Source organism: Maylandia zebra, linkage group LG19 (genome assembly GCF_041146795.1).
Source record: "Maylandia zebra isolate NMK-2024a linkage group LG19, Mzebra_GT3a, whole genome shotgun sequence".
In the NCBI taxonomy this organism is placed as follows: Eukaryota; Metazoa; Chordata; class Actinopteri; order Cichliformes; family Cichlidae; genus Maylandia; species Maylandia zebra.
In genome coordinates this window covers 10938642-10960349 of record NC_135185.1, presented here as the reverse complement: position 1 = coordinate 10960349, position 21708 = coordinate 10938642, and the positions used below count along the sequence as shown (strand labels likewise).

Below are 21708 nucleotides of genomic sequence, written 5' to 3'. Positions count from 1 at the left end.
AGTTTAGGTCTACCTGCAGCTAGTGCTGCCTCTGCAAGCCTCTTTGCAGCCCACCAAAGACGGCTGCAAAGAGTCTGCTGTCCCTGATGCCTGCTCTGTACGGTGTCGGGGTTTTGGCTCGTGCTCATCACCTCTGTGCTCAGAAGGTCACAGAACAGTTATTCTGCCAAAAATAAATTACTGCCGATTGAAAAACAATCCTCGTTTGGCTTATTTGGCTTTGACTGAAATGTGTTTGAGATTAAATAGCTGTTGGATTCAGAAACAGAAATTTGATTTGTTTTAATGATTAATTGCTTTCAAACTTGAGGCACTGTTCAGCAAACATGTCTAAAACCTAAAGAGACTCATGCAGACTAAATAGACAAATAACTGCACAGCATCTTCTGAGTATTTATTTTTTCTGCGGGACTGTGTCATGCAAAGAAAGGTTTCACAGGAATCCCAGAGCCCTGTGAAAAACACAATGACTGAATAGCTTCAGTGGCGGTAACCTGAAGTAATCGTTTTCTATACGATTTTCTCAGTCTGTCACATTATTGTGGAAAAACTGTGACATGCACAGCTTTCTAAAGGTCCCACATCAGCATCAGGTTAAAGTCTGGACTCTGGTCATTGCAGCACCTTGACTCTTTTCTTTTTCAGCCTTTTCCTCAGAATGTGCTGCTCTGTGGACAAACGTCACCACTTTGATCTCAGGTTGTTCCAGAAGTCTTGTGGCTTGTTCAGATGCAGCTAAGTCGTTCTGCCTCGTTCTCTTAAGGTGGAAGATGTTTTCTCCTGCAATCCTTCCAATCTATCCATGCTTGTTCAGTTTCTTTTTCCAGTCGTACTGGCATGAACTTTAACATTTACCATGCTATCTGCCGCCTGTAAAGTCTGAGATGGAGCTGTTGGGTCTGACGTTGTGCTGAGATGCTGGGGACGTCCACTCCTGGCTAGATCCTGGCTTGTAACAACACAAGCTGTATAGTAACATCAGTGATAACAGAGCGAGCTGTTTGAAGCACTGCTGTGAATCAGGCTCTCACACTAATTACGTTTGACTGTCAGATGTGTCCGGTTTCACCTCTGAGCGACATTCAACCTTCCTCCATCCAAATCCACCCACAGGTGTTTGTAGCCGATCTGAACTTTTCCTCCGACATACAGTTGATCCAAAGGGTAATTAATTTAATAGTCTATCAGTAGCAGCCCGTAAACGTTGCTCCTATCGCCTAATTTTTCTGATTTGATTTTGTCCAGATTAACATCACAGCTAATCATTCAGCACTCTGACTGACTTTGTGCTTCTGATGTTCCAGCTGACTTTGGAGAATAAAAGGCGAGCGAGAGACAAAGATCTGAAGTGGACTGCTGGTATCTCTTCCATCTCCAAAAAAATCATTATGTTAGGCTCCCACCCTTCACACTCCCGGGCTGCTGTGGTCTGCAGCGAGGAAAATTACATTAGAGGGGAAAGGATTTCAATTGTCTTCTTCAGACTCAGGAGCGCGGTTGCCTGCCGGGCTTTGCAGACCTGTAGCGTTTTAAAAATCGCTTCCGAGATGGGATTGACTCGGAGGCTAGTCCGGACCTTCCCGTCAGTCAGCGATCTGGAGCTGGGAAGTTGATACAGCGATAAACTGCTGCTGACTCGAGCAATAAAAACATTTGATACACTTGCTGATTTTTAATAGGCTGCCTTTGACGTGTTTGTTTGTTTATTCTGTGTCGTCGCGGCAAATAAACAGTGCGACGATATCAAATTATCTCTGTTTTCCCCGAAACTCCTCAGTGGCTGCAAAGACAGCAAAGGATGGGAACTTCAGAGCGCGTTGCTACAGCAACAGCAGTTCTGAGGCCTCGTCTAACAAGTTGCCTGGGAATGGAGTACCGGCTGTTACATAAGATGCGGCTTACTCTGCCTCTGGTTCTCTCTCACACGCAGGGCTTTTCCTGTGGCAGAAATTCAGCATGATTTATTCATAGCTGGATTGCTGCGCTGGATTTATGATTCCACCATGTAAATGCAAACACATGCAATCAACCACACTTGGCAGGAATTTGTGTGGGGGCATTGTTGCACTCCAAGTCCATTTCTGTAGCTGCTGTAAATGAAAAGATTTAGATTGAGGAGATTGTTGTTTGAATAAGAAATGATGCAAAGACAGCAAGACGATTTGGCCTGTGATGTTGCGCGGGATGAAATTAGCAGAGAACAAAGCGAAGTGCGCTTCACTTTCCCGGCAAAAGTATTAATTGCGTTAAAATCCAAATAGCAAAGAGGAAGCAGGAACCTGGTGAAGCACAAAAGCCTCGAGGATTGTCGTTCTCGGAGGAATAAAGAACGCTGATCCTGACACTTTGTTAAATTTCTTTCTGTCACCTCTCGCTCCCTCCCCACTTTGACTGTCGGAGAGAAAGGGAGCCGCGAAGGAGCGCTGAGCACAGCACAGATAACACTCTTCATCATTAACGGGCTCACGATAAGTATTCAGACATTCAGCGGCTTCTCCTTATCTGGCCTCCATAATCTCTCAGCGGCTAAATACTAAGGCTGCGTTTAGCTCGCCACACCGTAGGTGCAAATCGCCGCCGCAGAAGAGAAATAGTCCTTTTACGTCTGTTGGTACAGCCTGCCAATAACCTAATAATTTTTCAAGAGATTAGTGCCTCAGACTTGTGTGCAGAGCCCTTCTGGGGTTTACGGGAATATGCATAGCTGCCGGTATACTTCCTGTTCACTCTCTGACGGTATCATTTTACAGTCTCTGCACCCGTTATCTCCCCAGACTCTCCCGAAACATATAGCCAAACACAAACTGTCTTTCCTTAATCCTTAATGTTGTTTACAGAAGCTCAGAAGACAATACCTTCTAACCTCCGCTAGCTTCTGCTCACTATAATCTGTTCCTTCATCCTCTCAGGAAAACCTCCACCCTGCTGGGAGAAAGATAGTAGGCTGTAGGCTTTGATTGCTGTTGAGGGATGCAGGTAGGGGGCTCTATCTCACCGCCGTTTCTCACATCCAGGCAGCACATCTAGGTGTGTAAGCACAACCACATGCAACTCGGTGCAACACAATCCACTGGAGGCTACAGTGTGACAGTCCAAACACACACACCTACTGTTACATCTGCTGTGAGCATGTTGCATGCTGCTTCCCAGCACTTTGTTGCTAATATCCTGGGAAAACTAAACTTGTGAATTACGAGTTTTGGGGAGGTTTTTTTTAACCTCTGACATTTTTAAAAATTGTATTTTCATGTTTGCTAATCTTTCATAAGCTGTTCTGTAGCTGTAATAACATATTTTCAGGTTTTGAGCTTGGCTATCACTCATTTAGTTCACATTATAAGTCAATAACTGAAAAATGATTCTGTTAGAGTCACTGACCTATGAAACTTTTATATTATTTTGATATTTCAGTACATACTATTATTTTTATTGTAGAACTGCATCATTGTTAATCACACAGGTGTAGGCAAGCTAAAAATCCATGTACCCTGCAGGTATTTTTATGATTGAGGAATTTAGCCAGATTCTCTCTACATCAGGGGTGTCAAACATAAGGCCTGGGGCCAGAATTGGCCCAGCAAACACTTCAATCCTGCCCACTGGACAGTTTGGAAAATGTGTGTAAGCACATAAATTGTGTATTTTTTACTTTTAATGTGTGATTGTGGCCTGAGGTGACTGTTTTTGTAATTTGGCGCTATTTAAATGAGACTGAACTGAATCCTACATAACGATCTTCCCTACAGCTGTTCATACTACACCAATAAAATTAAGTAATAGTTAAAAATTAAATGACAGAAAAGTTCCTGTTTTTTACAACATTTTCTGTGAATTAACAAAAATGTTCAGCCTGAAACTTTTTCTGTAATTTTACGTATTTATTTCTTACAATTTAGGCTCAAAGAGGTGAACTGACAGATTTCTTTATTGTGTACAGAAAACAAGACACACTCTTCAAGGCTGTCTGTGTGGCAGAAAGAGTAGGGCTCAAAGGACTCGGAAACAAAGTGGGTAAACTAAAAAGCAGCTGTATTTCTAAACTTAAATAAACTACAAAGTAATGCAGGTCACAAACGAGGAAACCAAAATGCCAAATCGTTAAGGAGGAAAACTATATCCTATGTCCTATGAGGGACATCACAACAAAGAGCACAGGGAAACTGAGGACTTAAATACACACGAGGGGCCTTTCTCAATATGCGTACTTGTGTGTACTTGCGTTCTCGTGTACTCGTGATACGTCATCAGTCGGAGACCAAGTACTGTTCCAATTCGAAGTACGCATCAAGCCGAGAACGCGGAAAAGTCCCGGATGTGTTCTCGCTCCGCCCGTTTTATCGAACATGCATCGGTGGTGACTTGTGTGGACTTGGTACAGCTAAATATCCCAGAATCCATTTCCTCCAAAACTCAAACGCGGCAATGGCGGACGAGCGGGGCTAAAAACTTTTTAATATTACTCTTTCCGGGTCACAAAATAAACTTTTAAGTTATTTTCAAGCGAGAATGTAGCTGTGTAAACTTCAAATATCTGCTTGATTTATCAAGATATCACATATTTCCAAACGTGCTCCGACGTTTTCGGAGACGTCTGTGACCCACCAGCTCCATAGCAGACAGCGAGGTCGAGGGTTATTAGAGCCGATGAGAACAGCGGACTCCCGGCACATCATTTCAACCCCTCCGCGGTCTTTTCGCTACTCAGGTTAAACAAACCCCAAACCCCAGCAGCTGTCTATTGTATTGAGTGTCCACTACAATAAAAATAAAAGCGTTCTAACATCTCACCTGCTTGTTTTTATTAAGGTATGTACACGTATGTACATGTACACTATTTTTATTAATAGAGATTTCACTACTGAGGTTAAACATGATGTATAAGTCACTTAGATCACTTCTAAATGTTAATGTTTGGTTTATTTCAGTGTTTTATTTGTTCCTGAGTAAATTGGTTTGGCTGTGATTAAAGTTCAGCTTCATAACATATTACTCACAGTTAAATTAAGAGGGGACGGCAGTTAAAACTCCGGACCTGTGTGTGACATCATCAAGTATGCTGGTGTTCCAATTGTACAAATCACGAGTCCGTACTCGCGTTCTCGGCGAGTACGTACTTGCCGAGAATGCGAGTACGGACTCGCGTACTTGAGAATTGAGAAAGGGCCGAGGTAATTAGGAGGCGAGAATACAGAAAACAAGACACAGGTGAACAGAATCTAACTAACAAGACAAGGGGAGCGAAACTAAATGCAGCACACACAAGACAAGGAACTATCAAATTAAAACAGGAAGTAGACCAAGACTAAGACAAATGAACTTGACCACAACTAACCAGGGACACGACCAGGGAGACAGAAAGGTCACCAAACATGGAGACAAGGCTGATTTCCACAGGAGACGCTGAGTAAAAGACACAGAGACTAGGACACAAAAGGGACTGAACTAACCAAACAAGAAACCATGAACTGGAAATACAGATAAACATTCAGAGGGACTAGGAAAGTAGGACATAAACAGAAAGAGGCCAAACACAAAACTCAATGAACCTAAAGACACAAAGAAAATCAAAACTGTAGCTCACCAACACAGAAGATCCAGCAGATATCTCATGATCGAATGTGGAGTTAAACTTATTTTCCCTGACAGAGTTTCACTGGTCTGACACACTAACGTCAAAGTGGGCTGTTTGTGGCCCCCGATGTGAAAGAAGTTTGGTGCCAGAGCTTTAGTTTTTCATGCACACATATCAGGAAGTGATCATATATGTCTGTCTTTATGCAATGGAGTGTTTAGTCAGCGGTGATAATAAAAGCAGCATGAATGTAGCTCTTTTTTTCTCTGAACTGAGATCAACAGACGATCAGTGATGAAGTCACGTGACGATTTTACTTCATTTCGTTCTCACGCCAATTTAAGAGCCAATGCATCTCCTATCTGAGCAGCCGTGCAAACATAATGTCCGCATGTGACCCACGCGGCGCTGTGATTGCGACGCTCTGTTTTTATCTCGTGTCTCAGCGTTAGGTGTCAGTCACAGCGGCGATCATGAAAGAAACAGTTTGTTTCGAGTGTCACGGCCGGAGAAAGACAGATGGTCAGTGAGAAAAGATACGAGTGACAAATGATTGGTCCCCAATTGCTGTGTCAGATGGAAAAAGCTCACTTAGCTGAGTATTACATTAGCAGCTACAATGCTGCTGGTACAGATTTAGCTCACATGCTACACTCGAGACCTACGCATGAATTGTCCAGTGCTGTCGCTTTGATGGACAAGTGAGCAGGATGTCTGCCAAAGATGTAAGTCGCAGCCTTATTTTGATCTGAGCTGCTGTGGCAGATATAACGAGGCTGACAGAGCTGACAGACTTACTACTTTGTCTCCTTGTCCATTAGCTCCTTCTCAAATCGAATAGCTCAGGTCATTGCTGATTTGCCCTGAGGGTTGAGGACGCAATTCCCTTTCCTTTGATTTTCGAAGAAAAGGCCAGAATTCTACGGAGACTGCATTTAACCTTTGGGAGATGGATAAGGAAGCTGCTCTATTGATTAGTTTTGCTCAGAAAATGAGGGGTGTGACTTTACTTTGGCCAGCTGGATTGGATACTGCTGGATAAGGCCATTTCAAACAATACTATGTATACTCACCTCATGAGCCTATCTTTGTATGTGCGTGTCATAAGGAAGGAATCACCTACTGTAGCAGGATTTTTCAGAGTACTCACAACTCGCAGGGTGGAAACCATCCGGGCTGCTGCAGCTGGTAATCATTTAGTAATTACTGAATCATTAAATGTGTGCCGAGTACTGATGGGTCAACATGACGATGGGTGTCACAGCTGGTGTGAGCCCATCGTAAAATAAAAAAATAATGTAGGTTTAAAATGAACTTAGCAGTTGTTTTGAAGTTATTCTACAAATTGTTTCTTTTTTTGTATGCGATTTAAAAGTTAAAGTTGAACTTGTTTTCTACATCATTTAAAACTCTATCTCTCAGGGAAAACGATCCATCTTTAAGGAAATCGTCTTCATTGCTCTTGCAGCGGTAAACCAGTAAACAACCAAATTAACCACATTAAAAGAACTAAAGTAGTTCAGGCTTTTTGACATCTCAGAAAGGACGGATTCTTCCACTGATGCAAAATGCTGCAACTATTCCTCGCACGTTGCTTCACGAGCAGGACTCTTCTTCACAGTCGCCCGTAACCAAATCCCGTCCCGCTTAGCGCTGCGGTTAGCCACGACGCTAACCACTTCCAAGTCTGAAGGTCGCATGCCTTTGATCTCTCAGTCTAGTGCAGCGCTTTATTAACTTTTAACTTTGTTTTCAACTCCAGTTAGGGCCTGAGCCAGTGGAAGAGTGGAAGCTGTCACTGATACTGAGGGCAGATATAATGCTATTTAAATGCTAATGTGTTAAGAGGAGCAAAACGACCTTTACTCACACTGTGCGCGCGGGCGGGGTGGCAGCACAGAACAGAAGGCCTTAATAAATGAGCGTCTTCCTCTGAATCTGTTTCCTGTCTGTGTACACCTAATGTCAGGTAGAAGGTGTGTTTATCACAGCTGAGCCCTGGAGCCTGTGACAGCATTATAGACATGTGTATTATGTCAAGGGGTGAAACAGATATTGGATGATTGTGGAGGGTGTGTGCGTTAAGTTGAACGATCATTTCCTTTTTCTGAGTTGATCTCTAATAAGTTAGCATGTCCGGAGTAACAGCAAAGGTCTCTGTTTTCTCAAATATCAGCTTTTCTTAATTTTTCTCATGTGCACAGTCAGTGTCGTTATTATCATCACATCAACACTAAAAGCCCAGTAGCTTGATGGTTGTACCCCAAACACTATTTCCACTGCACTTCTGGATTCAGCTTCCATCCTAGCAGTGCTTCTAAGCAGTTGGCACCCTTGCCAGGAAGCCAATAATGTGATGGCAGGTGCTGGTATCAGTGTATAAACAACAAGCCCTCTCCCTGTCCACAGATGTCACAGATACTTGTCTCCCTGTTTGCAAAGTACTTGCCAGAAGGATGTGCACTCACTGAGAGAGCTGTCTGCCTCGCTCAGGGTGCTTTGGCTAAAAATTAAGTCAACTTTCAAATGTTTCTGATCACAAATCTATTTTTTTCTGTCTTTTTTTGTAGCGGATGATAAATTTGGTATCAGCACTGGTAGAAGGTGAAAAAGAAGAAAGAGAAACTGAGGGCAGATGAGTCTGTCATCTGTCGTATAATCCCAGGAAGTACCATAACTCTGCGGTTAGGTAATTTATTCAGTGCAGCTCCCTGAGATACCTCAAGGAATAGTGAGCTGTCAAAGAAAAGCCTTGGAGTAAGACAGTGACATAACTTCAGATAGAAACGTAGCATCGCATCAATCAATAATGCAGCGTCATCCTCCTGTTTCACATGCTAGCAGGGAATGATCTGGACTCAAGCTAAGCAAGTCCACCTGAATTATCCCATTCAAATGCATTCAGCAGTAATGCGTCTGATGAGCTTTTTCAGCGTAGTTCTGTGCAGCCGTACAAAAGCAACCTCTTCCCTCGGGCGTGCTTAGAGTAGCCTGGATTAATTTTACATCAGGCTGCCAAGAAGACATCCTCACGTAAGACTGGTAAACAACGAGAATTTGTTTTCATCTCAACAGATGGAGGACGGCAGCAACAGAAGAGCACGGCTGCACCTCAGGGGTTGAGATCTTAGACCTCATTAAAAATTATTTTGAACGGAATAAATTTGATCCAATTTGAAAGATGAAAGGGAACATCCACCCTTAGTTACGAGCCACTACCAGCAGAGTAAGTCGTTCTCGTGATCTTGCTCAGGTTTTTGATCTACGAGTACGAGACTCAATCAAACTATTGACAAAATAATCTAAATCCTCAATATTCCCAGGGAAAGTCCCTTAACCGGGAGAAAAGACCTGAAAAGGAATTTCACAGATAAAACTGATGCAGGTAAAGTTTATATGATTGTGAAGCTTTTGCAGGGATATTCAAATGTTTCACTGTCAGCACATGAAAATCCACTAACGTGGTGCCTTCGCTGACCTCAGTGTGCATCAGTCATATAAATGCTCCTCGGCTGATTTTGGCAGATGTTGGAGTTCAAAACTCTCATAATTTTATTGTAAGTGCAGCACATCTGGGCTTCTGATCTATGTGCTCACAAAATACGTTACAAGGAACATGTAGATAAGATGAATCTGAGTCAGTTTTATACAGAGGCAGGTTATAAAACGGAAACGCAGAAGTCATCGAACCCTGTTAAAGGACCCTGTCTCTATGAGAGGAGACATTTCACAAGAGCAATGCATTATAAAAGTCATAGTTTAATGTTGCAGTCAGTTACACATTATGAAGTTATGTTGGTTAAAAGTTGCTGTTTCTGCCTGACCTTGCCGTTAGAGATTTCACCTGTTCTGACAAATCTGTTCTTCACGTTCTCTTTTCTGAAAGGCACAAGGCCCGAGTTTAAATGCTTCTTTCAAGGATGGATGAAAATGTGACAGTAATGCAGAGTCCTTGGTGTTTGTAGGATAATGAACAAATACAACATAATAAGATGTGCCTTTAGAAATGCGGTGATCTTGGACATGCAAAATGGCCTTTTCATTCTTTCAATCAAAATGTGACAAATCCGTTCCCAGCACTATATGTTCATGTGAAAAAGAGAGGAATCTACTGTAAAAATCTAATTACAGGACAGGAATTAAAGAGTAAGGAGCGCCCAGACACTGCAAATCAAACGCACTCGATTAATGGATCATCATCCGTCTGAGCACCTCTATAAAAGGTTTTTGCAGTTTGCAGGATTGTTGTGTGTTAATGCAATGTCACAATCTTCCCAGAAGTGGAAATCCCAGTAAATTCACCCCAAGGTCAGACCACGGAAAACCCAAGAGCTCCATCTCAGACTCTGCAGGCCTCAGTTTGCAGGTTAAATGTTAAAATTCACGACAGCACAATTAGAAAACGACTAAACAAGTATGGAAGGACTGCCAAAGTGCAGAAACCAAACACCTCATACCAACCGTGGAGCCATGATCGTTTGGGCAGTCACTGAGTGGACATAAGCTGCTGTCACAGGTGAGGCCATCTGTCCCACAGCTCAAGCTTGGACCAAACTGGGTCATCAACAGGACAATGATCCCAAGCACAGCAGCAAATCTCAAACAGGGCGAATAAGAAAGAACCAAGTTGCTGCAATGGTCCAGTCAAGGTCTAGCCCTCAACCTGACTAAAACACCAGGGTGGGACCTTTAGAGTGCTGTGCATAAATGAATCCTCAGCGAACTGAGCCAACGTTGTAAAGAGAAGTGGGCCAACATTAACACACAACAGCATTAGAGACTGATAAAGTCATACAAGGACTCATTCCTTCAAGTTATCGCAGGTTGTTCTACAAGCTATTCAATCAGAGTGTGTACTTAGTACTTCACTGTATTGCATAGAGTCCTGTGAAACGGTCTTTTTCCCATAACAATACCTCCAAAAAACCATCAAACAAACTAATATTACACAAGGGAAGTCTGTGCTTCAGCACTCCTTCAGTCTTCAAGTCAGGTGTCCTTGGGCAAGATACTGAATGCCAAAATTTCCCCTGATGCATCATTTGGTGTGTGAATGTGATGCAGAGAGGTCTGAGTGGGCAGCAAGGTAAAAATGTCTGGATTATTTCTACCTCGTGTAGACAGCAGCTTCTGTATAGTGCCAGGAAGTACCACACAGAGATCATTTGTACGGTGCAGCTTATACAACTATTTAATTGCTCTGCAGGTTATTAGTCTTAATTTCAAGGTGCAATGTTTTGAGAGGCCAGTAACACTAAGTACAGTCTGCTTACCATTTTCCAAACGTTCAGTCAGTGCAACAGGCAGCTATCAGCTTCCAACATCTGCTGGTGCTCTGCTCACTCACACTGAAGATTTAGTCCTGTGGACTGAGGCATTAATGACGGTTAAGGGTCCAGCTGTCCTTTATTCATATCAAGGTATCAGAATTAAGTTTATGGAAATGTTTTGGGAATTTATAGAGTTGTTAATACGCTGATATGAGACTGTCCCATTCCCTCACTCTCTCCCGTTCCACAGTAGCTCATAAAAACTCTCCTTCATTTTATGGGGTTACAGCGGGAGTGAAAGTGCATGGGCTTTATGAGGCGTAGCAATGGCTGGAGAGAGGACTGAGATATGCTTATTTGTTTGTTTCCTATTTCACAAGACAGGCTGCAGATAAGTTTGAAATATGACATCACACTGCACTGTTCAGCTGCTCGTTGAAAACCAGGAGGTTTGGAGGACAGTCGCAATTATCAATATATTATGAAAAAGAGCAAACTCATAATTCACAGGCTCAAAAATATATTTTTACCTGTATAACTTGATAAGCATTCATTTTTTGGCACACGTGGAAATGAGGACCAGGCCAAAAAATGTTATTTGTAAAAAAGCGTTCCACTAAAGTTGAGTTTTAACCGACATTGTCCCGACATGTTTAAAGGAAGGAGCCTGTAATTAGAACATGCAGTGCTGAGGCATAAAAGCAGACCTTTCCTCTGATTAAGTTAAACACATTGGAATAGAGCGCGGAGACGTTTGACCTCGGTGACCGATTGCACAGAATTGGTTTTTAATCTTTGGCTACAATGCCCAACAGAAGCAGAGAGGGAGGGTGCATCTGGAGATCACCTTCCAAGGTCTCCTTCCCGGCCTTACGCCTCACGGCACACTCCTCGGGGCTTTGACGGATGACACCAGCGCCGGCGAGTGATAGGCTATTATTTCACTTTGCTTTGGATAAATGGCAATGCGGGATCCTACCTGTCGCCTGCCCTTCTCTTTCTTTTGTCTTGTTCTCTTGTCCCATCTTTACAGCGGTATGCCACCGCAGACGGGAATAGAAGGTGAAAACTAAGAGTGCTGAGATTTTATCAGAGCAATTTGTGGATTTCTCCTCCACATTTCAGCTCTGCTGCTTTTTGACTTTTTGTTTTTTTCCTCCCTGCAGCCAAAGTGGGTTTGGAGAGTGAGAATAAGCTGGATAACGACCAACTTGTGTGTTATTTGGCTTTTTTCTCCCCCATCATTAAGTGTGAAATGCGTTTCTTTTTTGGGAAGCTGCTTTTTTTACCCTTATTCTGATGAAATTGTCTCTGCTTATTGCTTTCAGACCAACAGTATTCATGGTCCCCCTCGCAGTACTTCGATGAGGACAGCTACTCCCCTCCACCCAGGAACATGAAGGGTCTCTCCGGCGGCCGCCCTGCCCACCTCCAGCTCACCTCCCCCACCTCTGCCCACACCTGCGGCCTGGCTGATTGTGACCATTCCCTGGACCACCTGCACCACCATGTTGACTCACGGCCTCCTTCCTATCTCCTCAGCCCCACTGAGAGCTGCCCCCTTGACGGTCATCACCGCTGCTCCCCACGGAGCTCCATCCACTCTGAGTGCATGGTGATGCCGATGTCCATGTCGGCCACTGACCACTCTATCTCCAGTAGCACTTTCCCCCGCATGCACTACGGCAGCGCTTCGCGGGACAGTGGCGGGAACGCCTCGGGTGGCAGGGAATCTCGAGACAACGGCGGCTCATCCTCGCACGGCGGCAGTGGCAAAATGAACCGAATCCCAGCAAACCTCCTGGACCAATTTGAAAAACAGATGCCACTGCACCGGGACGGCTTCCACACGCTGCAGTACCAGCGCACCTCCACCACGACCACGACTACAGAGCAGCGCAACGAAAGCCCCGGGCGAATACGCCACTTAGTCCACTCAGTACAGAAGCTTTTCACAAAGTCACACTCCCTGGAGGGCTCCTCCAAGATGAACGGCACCAAAGGTGACTCACACAGGGAAAGCTCGCACCACCACCATCACCACCACCAAGGCCACCACAAACACAGCAAACGCAGCAAGAGCAAAGAGCGCAAGTCCGACAGCAGCAAGCAGCGCTCGGGAGGTTGGTGGAGTTCGGATGACAACCTTGACAGCGACAGCACATACAGAACGCCGAGCGTCATGTCACGGCATCCAGTCGACCACATCAGCCACTGTTACCCCGAGTCTGTGCACGGCCACATGGTGGGAGATCTGTCGCTAAAGACCTCCAAAAGCAACAACGACGTGAAGTGCTCAGCCTGCGAAAGCATAGCCATGGCGCCAGAGGGCAAGTTCATGAAGAGAAGCTCCTGGTCAACGCTGACAGTTAGCCAGGCCAAGGAGGCCTACAGGAAGTCCTCACTCAACTTGGAAAAGCCAATGATGCCCACGGATCTCAAGCCCAACCTCAGGCCCTGCCACTATCTACAGGTGAGTTTGGCTTTGGTCAGGTTTAAGAACAGGGACTAGTCAGCAGACGCAAAAACGAGTAATTTTTCAGAACTCCTGACATCATCGCATTATTCTGCATCTTCAGTGAGCGCAGTAGTATAGTTGTAGTTACACTGCTGCACTGAGCTGCACTGCACCATTATGACTCCCCAACATCCCGGCTGGGATACAAGCGGGGCCATCAGATTTCGACCAAACAAAATCAAACCTGCATGCCGCCAAACAGAGTTTATTTTTAAATGAAATGCTCTGATTTGTATGTTGATGCAACAGAAGGAGCGATGATAGCGTTCGTTTTCTGTCACTGCAGTGCTTTGAGTGTCGTTTTATAGAGTTTTCAAGAACTTTAGGCTTTGTAGAAAAGACGAGCAAGCCTGCGCTCACAGGAGAAGAAAAGCTGCTAGTCTCAGTTGGCTTTAAAAGCTGATCTGAAAGACAGTGTTTTGTTTGTCACTGCCCTGGATATTACATTGTGAACCTGTCCTATGGCTCAGCATGTGGCTGGCAATAGAAAGGACTAGCACAGCAGGACAAATCAATTAACTCTGTAAATGATCTGTGCTGGAGGGGAAGAGCTGGCAGTATGAGAATAAAAGGCCAGAAATCAATCTGGATTTTTTTTACTGTGTTGTTTTCTCTGATTTCACAGAGGATTCAGTCTGGAAAAGTTTAGCATTTAGCTCAGACCCATGATCGGCTCTGCAGGAGACCTTATAGCACAGAAGGGATCAATTCAGTGAGTCAGCACTTTTCACAAAAGGTTCTCATGGGTTTATAAGCATGCTGCAGGGTATATGGAATAAGAAAGTACACTTTCAATCCCAAATTGCAAATTCAAGCCAGAAAAACGACATTATGTAACCGTGCTGCTGCAAATATAACAATGTGAAATGTGATTGCATCATGTAAGTACTCCCTGTAGCCAAAATAAAGCGATCGTTCAGCGCAAAGAAAAAGAGCAGACTTGGAGACTCGTTGCTCTAAGCAGAGAGCGTGTCGTATGATTGCCTAATGTTGTAAATGAAAAGCCGACACGTCACTGAAATCAGCTTCAGCTGATATCATCTGAGAGTTTTACGATGAGTTTTTCAGCACAGAATCAGGCAGACGGTGCATCATCCACTCCAGTTTTTTTGCATATCCAATAAGGAAAGTAATCTCTTAAAGAGAGAGTTGCAGTGCTGGCACCCCCACCTGTTCCCGTCTTCAGCTGAGGTAGTGTCCGAGTCACAGCACTATAAACACTTCTAAAAATATCCTGCCGCAGGGCTATATTTAGACCGGCGTTATCAATCCGATCCGTACAGGGCTTGACACATCTTCCCTCCCCAGAGGAAAATCAATGCGCTCTCAGGGAACGCTCGGAGACAACGTATTGAAGGAGAGGGAGAGAGAAAGTTGGAGATGCGTATATATGGCTGAGGTTTATGGCTCTGTGGATGTGCTGAGATACTTTAGGAAACAGAAGAGAGGAAACAAAGCAATGCTCCCCGTGGCTGCTGTTGTTGCTCATCAACAGGAGCAGTCAGGCAGAGAGATGGAGCCAATAGTCAGGAATGATACTCTACACACACTGAGGGGTCACATTGAGAAGTACTCGGATCCTGCTGCTGCTGAATTGGGATTACCCACAACTGTCTGCTCTGCAGCAGCAGCATAAAGCCTATCCAGGGAGAGTGTGTGTGCCGAACCTGTCAGTGTGTGAGTGGCAGTGTTCGTGAAAAAGTGTGTTTTTTTCTGTTTATCACACACCAGATGGTTTGATGAGGTGCTAGTCACCTTGTCGCCGTCCTTGGGTGATGACGGAGAGAGTGAGAAACTTTGAAAGTTTGGTAGAACTATAGACACAGACTTTTATCATAGACTTATTAAAGTAATCTAACTTTGCAACTTTGTAACAAATCAATCCCATAAATCCTACTGCAGGTAATAAAGTTAAATGTTAATGTTTGTGCACGTGGCAGGTCTGTGCAAGTCTTTGTGCGTGGAAGCAGGATGAACTGGACATTAGGGAAGACAGACGGGTTCATATAGAGGATTTTTCTCTAAAATGATAAGTGGTGGGGAATCAGACCTGGCATTAGCATCTCTTCCTGTCATCTCTCAAATTAGCCCTAATTAGCCCGTTCTGAGATCTGTACACACTAATAGCCACTGAACCATCTACTGTAATGCGCGTGTAGGTGTGTGGGCCAGCCTTTGTCCGTCGTTGCAGTGTGCAGCAGACGCTGTAATCCATGTTCAAAATGTATCAGCATCTTATGGCATTGCAAAACACACTTTTAATTAATTTTGCAACACTTTGTTGGTTTTGTTATTGTTTTCCATGAATGGTCGGATGCTGCATCGCTGTGAATTATGGCCAGGAATTATCTCCTTCCTTTCACGAAGGATGTATCCTCAGTGTATCCTCCACTAAAGGAGGTCATAAAGGAAGAACTGAAGAACCTTTCCTAACGATTTAGAGAATTCAAACAGCTCTTAATATGTCAGCTACACAGATACTTCCAGATCACTTTGGTTTGGAGCCTTTCTAAGTAAAACCGTCTATTAAACTGCACCCAATAACTCTGCGTTACTGACAACTCTCAGCCCAGATTAAGTGAGCTTTTCTAGCAAATAGAGTTCCTTCCTCTTCCTTCGTACAGTAGCGTTGTACAAAGGAAGGATTAGTCTTTGATAGTTTTGCTGATAGGGCATTGCGGTGGGATTTAATAAGCCAATTAACTGCCATGTTGGCTTGCCAAAGGTGGGGCTTGAGAGGCAGAAAGGCTGCTGATTAAAATACAAAAGCAAAGTGCAAAGCAGCAGAAACAAAACTGGCACTGTGATGGAAAGCTGTAGTAACGCACACCCACACACACTCGGGGGTTTCCTAGCATTTTTATGAAGGAGTTCCCAGATAGCAATCGGGCCACGAACCCTTACGTAGAGGGATCTCGTCCCAGGAACCCGAAGATCAGACGACTGTCTGTCTCTGTTTGCCGGAGGCGACGATGTGGATTATCACTGTGACAGCGTGCATCTTATTGCAGTCGTGTTATTATGTCAAACCTCAAGTTTCTTTTGATTTTAATGTGATTGTTTCAGGGTATAAACATTAAATAGTCACTTGTTAAGCTGCAATCTGCAAAATGCCTTTTTCTGATCCAGTAGCCAGGCTAAATCAATAATAATAGCCAGCTATGATGCCATCCTAATTCTTGGGAGGTTTAATAGCCATATTTTCTGCCTTACAGGCGTTTCCTGCCAAGACTTCTTCACTGTTTAAGTGTATTATTACCATGTGGTGCAAAATACCCCAGCACTCCATATGCAGTGTCTAACAGTCTGTTTGGAGAAGTTTCGTCGCAAGCAAGAATTCTCTGATAAACCAGTTGTGCAGTAATAAAAAAGTAATATTGTTCATTTTACATGAACATGAACACATGAGTACATTCAGCATTCAGCACAGGTGTTACCACAGGGGACAAACGTGGAAGCAAAATCACAGACTGCACAGAGTTCTGATGAATAAGAAGGAGAGAAGAATATGTATTTGTAATGCTGGGGTAGGTGAAGGATGAAAAGCGTAGGTAGGTTTCCCCCTCACAACAGAAGAGAACCTCATGCCGTCTCTTTTATCTGTCATCAAAATACTCAAAAGGAAAATCTGTCCTTGTGTGTACTTTCTGTAAGAAGTTCTTCCTTTTGTTGATCTGAAAGGTTTTTTGTTTGTTTGAGACACCTCTTAGCAACAGAACAAGGGTGAAGAGTTGAAAAAGTCTTGGTTGAATGTCTTTCTTCTGTTTTTAGTGCAGAAATGTTGGGCAGCCTCATTTACATCGAGTTATCATCACAAAGATGCTGCGGCCCTCAAGATTTCAGAGATTTTAATGTCAGTCCACAGCTTTGCTTCACTGTGAAATATCTCAACGTTTACTCACATGATTGCTGCAAACTTTGTGCATTTATTCATAAAGCACAAAACCTTAAACCGAAAGCCAGCAGCTTCATGAAAGCATGCTAAAAGGTGGAACGAGCTGCTGAATATCAGTTAAAAATCAGTAGAGTGTTGATGTGGCAGATGTGCTCATGCTAGAGTGCTACACAATTATTGCAACCATGTAAACTTGCAGTCTTGTTAGCTTTGAAGACGGGGACTGTCTGTGATCAGTTGGTTACCATCTAACAATTTAATTGTTGCAATATGTTTGTGATAATGTAACTATAGTAAGATTCCAAAAATTGCAACTGTGTTGCCGTTTATCTACACAGAAAATCACATCAGTTACTTTTATTCCACAAATCCTGATCCTGCAGAACCCAAAAACTGCAAAATGACCCAGGCATTCAGCAAGCTTGTTTATAGAAATATAACCAGAATAAACAGTAATTATTTGCAGACCTTTTCTAATCTGCTGAGAATGACTGCAGGCAAACAACAGTTGCTGCAACTTCTTGCAATCAGTCTCCAACAGCAGAAATAAAAACCCCTCAGCAATCACAGATTTGGTTCTAGCTGCAAGGAGACTGACATCTTCTTTTTATTCTACAGCGACTGAGCTGTTGCTCGTTAACCATCTCAAGTTCAGGAGCGCGCTCCGTTGAGTAAATGCCCCGGTGAGCGTTTTTTTTTTTTATAAAGTTACCATTTAGCTCACAGTTCAGGTTCATAGAGCTGCCAGCACGTCTGCAGATTAGAACCCTCCTGTTAAGCTCTTGGAATCATTCGTTGCCCCTGTGAGCTCTGCTGATGCTCATACAGCAGCTTTAGTGTTTGAATCACTCTGAGAAGTGCTGTTGGTATTCATGAGATTGATTCTGTTACAGCCAAAATGACAAATTTATTCTCTTCATCTTCCCGGGGCATGACTGCTGTCGTTTTGTTACTGAGCACGATTATTTACACTTTTACGACTTTGTCTGAAAATGTAAAGCGGCAGTAAACAAACAAACAACATGAGCTGAGACTGCAGATTTGTGAATGTTGCATGTTTGTGCAAAAGCAGCACGAGACATGAGGAGTCCACGTTGGTGTGTAGTGGGAGGCTGGTGGATGGGATTACCAGTGATTGCACCTTTAAGAGCACTCTAACTCCCATCAACCAATAGGTATCAGCCATCTCTCCATATTTCTGCACAGTGCATTGCTCACTCTTTCTCTCTCTCCCTCTGTCTGCCCCAGCGTATTTCTTTACTTAATACCAGTGACTTATGTCTCTTAGTGGGTGTATAGATAGAGCCGCAGAGTTAATCAATGAAATGCACTGCAGCACTGCAGGAGCATTGGCCGGGGCCTGGCTACCCCCACTACCGGCATGCACACAAACACACAAACACACACATATACACACTGCATTCTCTCTGGCCTCCGACAGAGCCACAGATCAAAGCTGTGAAAGTAAAAGTAGACAAAGTAAAAGTAGGCACACAAATGTGCCAGTGTCTGCTTAATCCTGCTACGAGATGCTGGTGAGGCAAGGTTGTTTGCTGCCATTGCTGAAGTGTCGGAGCAGCTTGGGCACGTACCAGGAGTTGTGGTCATAAAAATCTCATTATAGTACGAGAAAAAATTTTTTCCCCGAACCGCGTCTCTTATTTTTTGAGCAGAATCCAGTTGATTAAATCAAGTTAAAGTTCCGTTATTGTGAAGAGAAAAGCTAAAATGTAAAATTTCCCACTGTGAATTTTCACAGAGCTCCCACAAATCTTGGCTCGTATTCACATCATTGCATCAGAAGCTTCATCAAAGTTTCCCTGTGGAACATTTTTGGATGCTCACTTCTGAATTCCTCTCTTAGTGGGATCTTTAGGTCAAGGTGAGCAGCGAAGCACTCGTACGATCAGAAACTGACCACTCGCTGTTTTTTATCTTCACAGGGAGACACCCTGGAATCTATCCTCTTTATCAGCAAATTTAAATTAAACAAATCTCACCACAGCTTGTGCCTGTCCTCTGGCATTCCGTTCATTAATTAGACGTCTAAAAATATCAAACCCCTCCAAGACTTAATTAACCCATCGACTCCATTTGGTAGATGGTGTCTGTCTGTCTTTGGAGGGGAGATGAATGACTTGTATCGCTGTGTGTTTGAGAGTGTATCCATATGGCTGTGTACATGTCCCAGTTAACTGTGTGTTTTGCATCACAGTAAGCTTCTGTAACTCCTTTCACACACGAGTACATGTTAGTGTTCGAGAGGCATTTTGTGCAGCACATCCAAACACCTCAAGCCTAACACAACTTCCTCAGTGATGTCATCACAAAATGCCACTTTATTGGGTAACCTGGTTCTGAGTCAGCTGGCAGCAGCTCTTTTGGGCTTGTAGACACTGAAGTTCAAAGTGAGCATCAGAATGGGGACAAAAGGAAATTTAAGAGACTTTGAATGTGGTGTGGCTGTTTGTGTCGGTCAGACCGCTGTGAGTCTTTCAGAAACTGCTAATCTCCTTGGACTTTCCCACAAAACATCCCCAGAGTTTACAGGGAATCGTCCAAAAAACAGAAGTTATCCAGTGAGCACTGGGAGCGGCCGTTGCTCAGGAGGTAAAACAGGTCATCTGATTGGACGGTTGTCTGTTCAATCCCTAGCTGCTCCAGTCTCTATGCCAAATATCCTTGGGCAAGACACTAACCCCAAGCTGCTTTCCGATGCATCCATCAGAGCGTGAATGTAAGACAGAAAGCAATTAAGCACAGAAATAAAAGTGCTGATATGAAGCAGACCACTGAGGGGCTAAAAACAGGAAACTGAGGCTGCAGTTCACAGGGGATCAACAAAACTGGACAATAGAAGATTGAGTCTCGATTTCTGCTGCAGCATTCACATGGTAGGGTCAGAACTGTTGTAAGCAACGTAATAGCGGTATCGGTGGTTCAGGCCGATGTAATGGTGTTCAAGATGCATCGTTCAAACACAGCAGCCTACCTGAGTGTCGTCCACGTCCATCCTTTCATGACCACAGCGTAGCGTACCACCCCACGAAGCTCAAACCGTCTCAAACTGGTTCCTGGAACATGACCGTGACTGTACTCACATGGCCTCCACATTCACCAGATCTCCGTCCCCAGAGCCGGGCACAGCTGACTCACATCACGGACGTGTCGTTAGGACATTATGCTTGTATTCAGCTTTTTGCAACAAAGCGTGGATCATGATCGAGGAAATAATTGCTCGATTGTTCAAGATGTTTTGATCTGATGACACTCGCTAGTTTAGCAGTTGTGAGTGTGCGCACGTTAACGCTGCGGGATTAGTGCCGTTTACGTTCCAGAATATAAATATAACATCAGCTTTAATGCCTTTGATGAATTCTTGATGTTTTTCTATTTTTTCCATATAAAACTGATAACTCTTTTATTTGCAGCAAATACCCGTTTGAATAAAATTCACATTTCACTTGCTATTTTTCCTGCTGATAGCATTTGTATCAGGGAGTGATTACAGTCATCTACCTGATGCATTGATGACATTTGCATGTAGCCCATCTCCTCCTGACATTTGCCGCTGTCAGTCAGCTGCCACCCAGTTCATTTTCAGAAACATCTGATTGTTGGAGGAAAACACAAACTTTGTATTTGTGTATGTGTTTCAGTTGTGGTTTGAGGACATGTTAAAACCAGGGCGGCAGAGTTACTATGAAATCAAAGAAAACTGCTCAGCGGTCAGATTGAACAAAATAAAAACTCGAGATCTCCATAAAGATGTGAAAGTGAGTCCAGCTTCCACACAGAATGATGACTGACGGTGTCGTATCATGTAAAAGCATGGCTAGCTAAGCTTGTGACATCACAGAGTGCAGCGAGGTTAATCTAAAAAGCAAAATAGAAAAGCTGGAGTAAGAGGGGTTTGTGTTTGCAGCTGTGTGTTTGTAAGTGAGGCTAAGGTCCTGACTCAGCTGTTATCAACACAATAACTCAGTTCTGTTGTTTTTTTTAAAGAAAAATGTGTGCAGGAAAGAGAGCGAGTGAGAGAGGGAGTAACAATCATCACTGATTCATTATATCAGTGGGTGAAGTTAGCCCAGCACATTTTAATAAGCTGCACCACTGTCTTCAATACAGAAACCTATTAGAGCCTTTTAATGGCTTTGCTGTGTGCTGTGTAACGGCATGTACCATAATGGAGTCGCTTTTCCTTTGTGGTACGATGATGATTCAGAAACTAATTTTCCTCCACATCATCTGTACCCATAACACAGTTACATGGTAACAGTTACATGTGTTCTGCTTCAAACGCTTTCAAATAACACAGCAGCCTATCTGCTCAAAGCACGTGTGACTATATTCTATATTCTATATTGTGTATTGTGTATTTTGTTGTACAGTTATTTTATTTTCAACTTTAATTTATATATTTATCTTTATCTTATTCTTCCCAGTTAAATTT

The 21708-nt window shown here is 43.5% G+C and overlaps 1 protein-coding gene across 1 annotated transcript in view; it reads left to right on the top strand.

Moving 5' to 3' along the window:
* Positions 1-21708, top strand: part of dlgap2a (discs, large (Drosophila) homolog-associated protein 2a) — a 194883-nt gene that overhangs the window by 125898 nt on the left and 47277 nt on the right. Inside the window, exon 5 of the mRNA XM_076877866.1 lies at positions 12171-13315. Within this exon, the coding sequence (XP_076733981.1) occupies positions 12171-13315 (1145 nt within the window). The remainder of the gene's footprint in view (positions 1-12170; positions 13316-21708) is intronic.